General features: G+C 41.5%; 1 protein-coding gene across 2 annotated transcripts in view; it reads right to left on the bottom strand.

Annotated features, from left to right (window-relative positions):
- Positions 1-2,471, bottom strand: part of LOC106526281 (RNA-binding protein with multiple splicing) — a 51,233-nt gene extending 48,762 nt beyond the window's left edge. For both annotated transcript variants that reach the window (XM_014020849.1, XM_014020850.1), the window contains exon 1: positions 2,001-2,471. In XM_014020849.1, coding sequence (XP_013876303.1) covers positions 2,001-2,063 — 63 coding nt within the window. In that variant the 5' untranslated portion in view covers positions 2,064-2,471. The remainder of the gene's footprint in view (positions 1-2,000) is intronic.
- Positions 2,472-2,888: the final 417 nt, after the last annotated feature.

The following is a 2,888-nucleotide window of genomic DNA, read 5'->3' as shown; positions in this document are numbered from 1 at the left end:
GTATTCTTTTCTCTCGCTTCGTCTGCCATTACTAGCACAAAAAAAAATCTCCGGTTGGGCCGCAAAGCATTATGGGATACGCTGGGCCGGGAAGGATCCATCAGACCTGTCCTTCGATTCGGGCCAAAGGAAGGATGTATTTGTCGGCCGCATCGGAGGAGTCTTCGGTTTTGGACGTCCTTCGTCGCGGCGCTGTGACGTATGCGGCCGACAAATTCGACCTTCGGAGGACCCGGCCTGCCGTTTTGGACACAGCCTGAGTGATTGTCATCTTAGCAGCTAGCTGTTGTTAGCTTCCGCTATTTTTTTTTACCTGTTTATCTGTTTACAATTAGTTTTCACTAATGTTATACATGTTTAGTCTTTATCATTTGCCTAACTGTATTTTTAGTTAGCGAATTAAAAGTTAGCGATGTTAGCTTTTAGTTTAGCTGTGTCCACCCGAGAGAACTTCAACAAAAATATTGCAGCTGCTTGTTTTTGTTTTGTTTTTTAATGGAGAGGCTTGTGAGCATTGGGATAAGAGAGGAACAAAAGTAAGGGCAGATGTTTAAATCACAAATGTTACTGTCATGGCAGAACTTAAGAAAATTGAAAACGCTCGTTTTTCTAATACTGTACAATCTTCAGAGCTCAGTCAAAGACACCGTGTTGGGTTCAGTCAGAGTGAATAAAACCTGGAATCAGATGTATTATTTCAGGTTTCGTATCAGCTACTACGGTACTGGAACAGTTTACGGATCAAACTAACCCTTTTAATCCATTTAGCATTTTTTATATTGSTCACACCAAAGCAAACTCCCCAACAGGGTGCCGTGGGCCTGTGTACCCTCTGATACCGTATAAAATACTCACTTCACCTAGGTAAACACCCCTTATTTAGAGCTGTGTTTTTCTGTTGACGGCTCCATCTCCTGGGGTCAGTGGAGGTTTAAACTGCACTGTTTCCAAGAACTGCACCCTTTTACCTCGTGTGAGTGGTGCAACAAAAACTCTCCGCATCCATAGTAACCCTCCACTGTGGACCGAACGTGGTGTTGCATCAGTCTGGGTACGGTATTCAGTTACAAAGTGACGAAGTCTTACCGCCGAGCCGTAATCAGATTACTCCGGGAGGAATATCTGATCTAATCTGATACACCTYTTATACTTATTCGTGGATGTAGGGGGGCTGTTCGAACAGGCCAAAGCAAATCAACCCCATGCAAAGACACTCGAAAACTGAGATATCGTAGAACGAGTTGTGCAATATTTACAGAAAACAGACTGTGATTTTCTATTAGAACATGATTAAATCGTGCGTCTTGTGTGTTTGGATGAATTAGAATTAAACACAATATTTAATTCTATAAATCTGGGTTTGTGAGGAATTATAGCCAACATGTTAGTTTAAACTTGTTTTGCTCGGCTTCACTACAAACTAAGATTAATCTGAACTTTGTCTTTTTCTTTCTCCCTCTACACCAACATACAACTTGGCCAAAGTTACACTTTAAAAATGAAATGTTGGATTTACTTAACCATGTTATGTGACCTGGTTCCACTTAACTGAGTTGAGTAAATTCAAAGCAACATACACATGTTCTTTGGTTAAAAAAAAACTGGTAWATTTGCTTTGAATTTACTCAACTCTGTTAAGTGGAACCAGGTCACATAACATGGTTAAGTAAATCCAACATGTCATTTTTTACAGTGTATAAAGTTGTTTATTTTTGTGTACTTTTTTTTCTCGTAATATGACAAAAAATATAAATAATAATCAGGTAAAATGATGTCAAAGTTGAGATTTGTTTAAAAAAATTTAATAAATAAAAAAAATTTAACTGGCTCATGCCTGCAGGTAGAGTCTGATCAATTAAAAAGGAGGGGAGAGCAGTTGTTGAAACTTTTATGAGGCTGGATTAAAGCACGGAAATGGTTGAGGTTCCCGGGTAAAACTGAGGAAATAATGGAAGGTTTTAGAGGATTTGAAGAGCAGCAGGTAGTTTAAAAGGTCTTACCTCCTCTTCGTGGTTGGTGAATTCACTCTGCTCGTTTTCCTTCTCGGTTTTGTTGCTGTTCATCCTGAGTCCCGTTCACTTCGCTCTTCTTGTTGCTCTGCTCTCTTCCTGTCTTTTAGGACCTCCGCGAATTCACGCAGATAAAAGCAGGAGTGTCCCTTTACTGACCCGAGTGTCCCACTTCTTCTAACAGTTAACTGCGCATTAATTGAGGTCTCCTTTTTCCMCTTTTCGCTCTTCTTCTGAAAAGCTGGAACCGGTGAGTCTTCCGCTGTGGGATGTTCCTCAGCATTCCCTGGAAAGCTTCTCCGGAGGTCTTTTTTTTTGTTGTTATTATCTTTTCCCCCCCAGCTTACCGATGCTGAAGCGCAGTTTAATGTTCATTTAACCGCGCCGCGGGGCGAACTTCTCTCCCCATCTCCGGGAGTCGGCGCGCGAGGAGGAGGCGAGGCGACGCGAGGGGAGGGGTCCGGGGTGGAGGGGAGGGAGGGGCTGGATGCAGCTTTTTATCAAGRTTTATCAAAGTGGAGCTGCAGTGGAAAATGTGCCTCCATCACCTCTCGGACAGACCAGCTGAAGGTTATTTTAGTCCCTGAAAACATTCCTCAGCTGCTTAACGCGCACTAAACGCTGCTGCTGCTCTGGAAATTATTTATTTATGTTTTAATTATCCAGACGTGGCTTTAATACGTCAACCTTGGAGTGGACTGTAGAGAGAGATTACCTAAAATATCTCTCCTGAATAGATCAACCCATACTTCTCTATASAGCAGTGGTTCCCAAACTTTTTATCTAAAATATTCATTGCAAAAACTTGTGACCCCAAATATTACTGGTCYGAGTACATAAACTTTGTTGATAACCCTAAAAACAAAAGCTACACAAATA

Source organism: Austrofundulus limnaeus, unplaced genomic scaffold (genome assembly GCF_001266775.1).
Source record: "Austrofundulus limnaeus strain Quisiro unplaced genomic scaffold, Austrofundulus_limnaeus-1.0 Scaffold269, whole genome shotgun sequence".
NCBI lineage: Eukaryota > Metazoa > Chordata > Actinopteri > Cyprinodontiformes > Rivulidae > Austrofundulus > Austrofundulus limnaeus.
The sequence above is the reverse complement of the archived record's forward strand: the minus strand, read 5'-3'. Positions and strand labels throughout refer to the sequence as shown.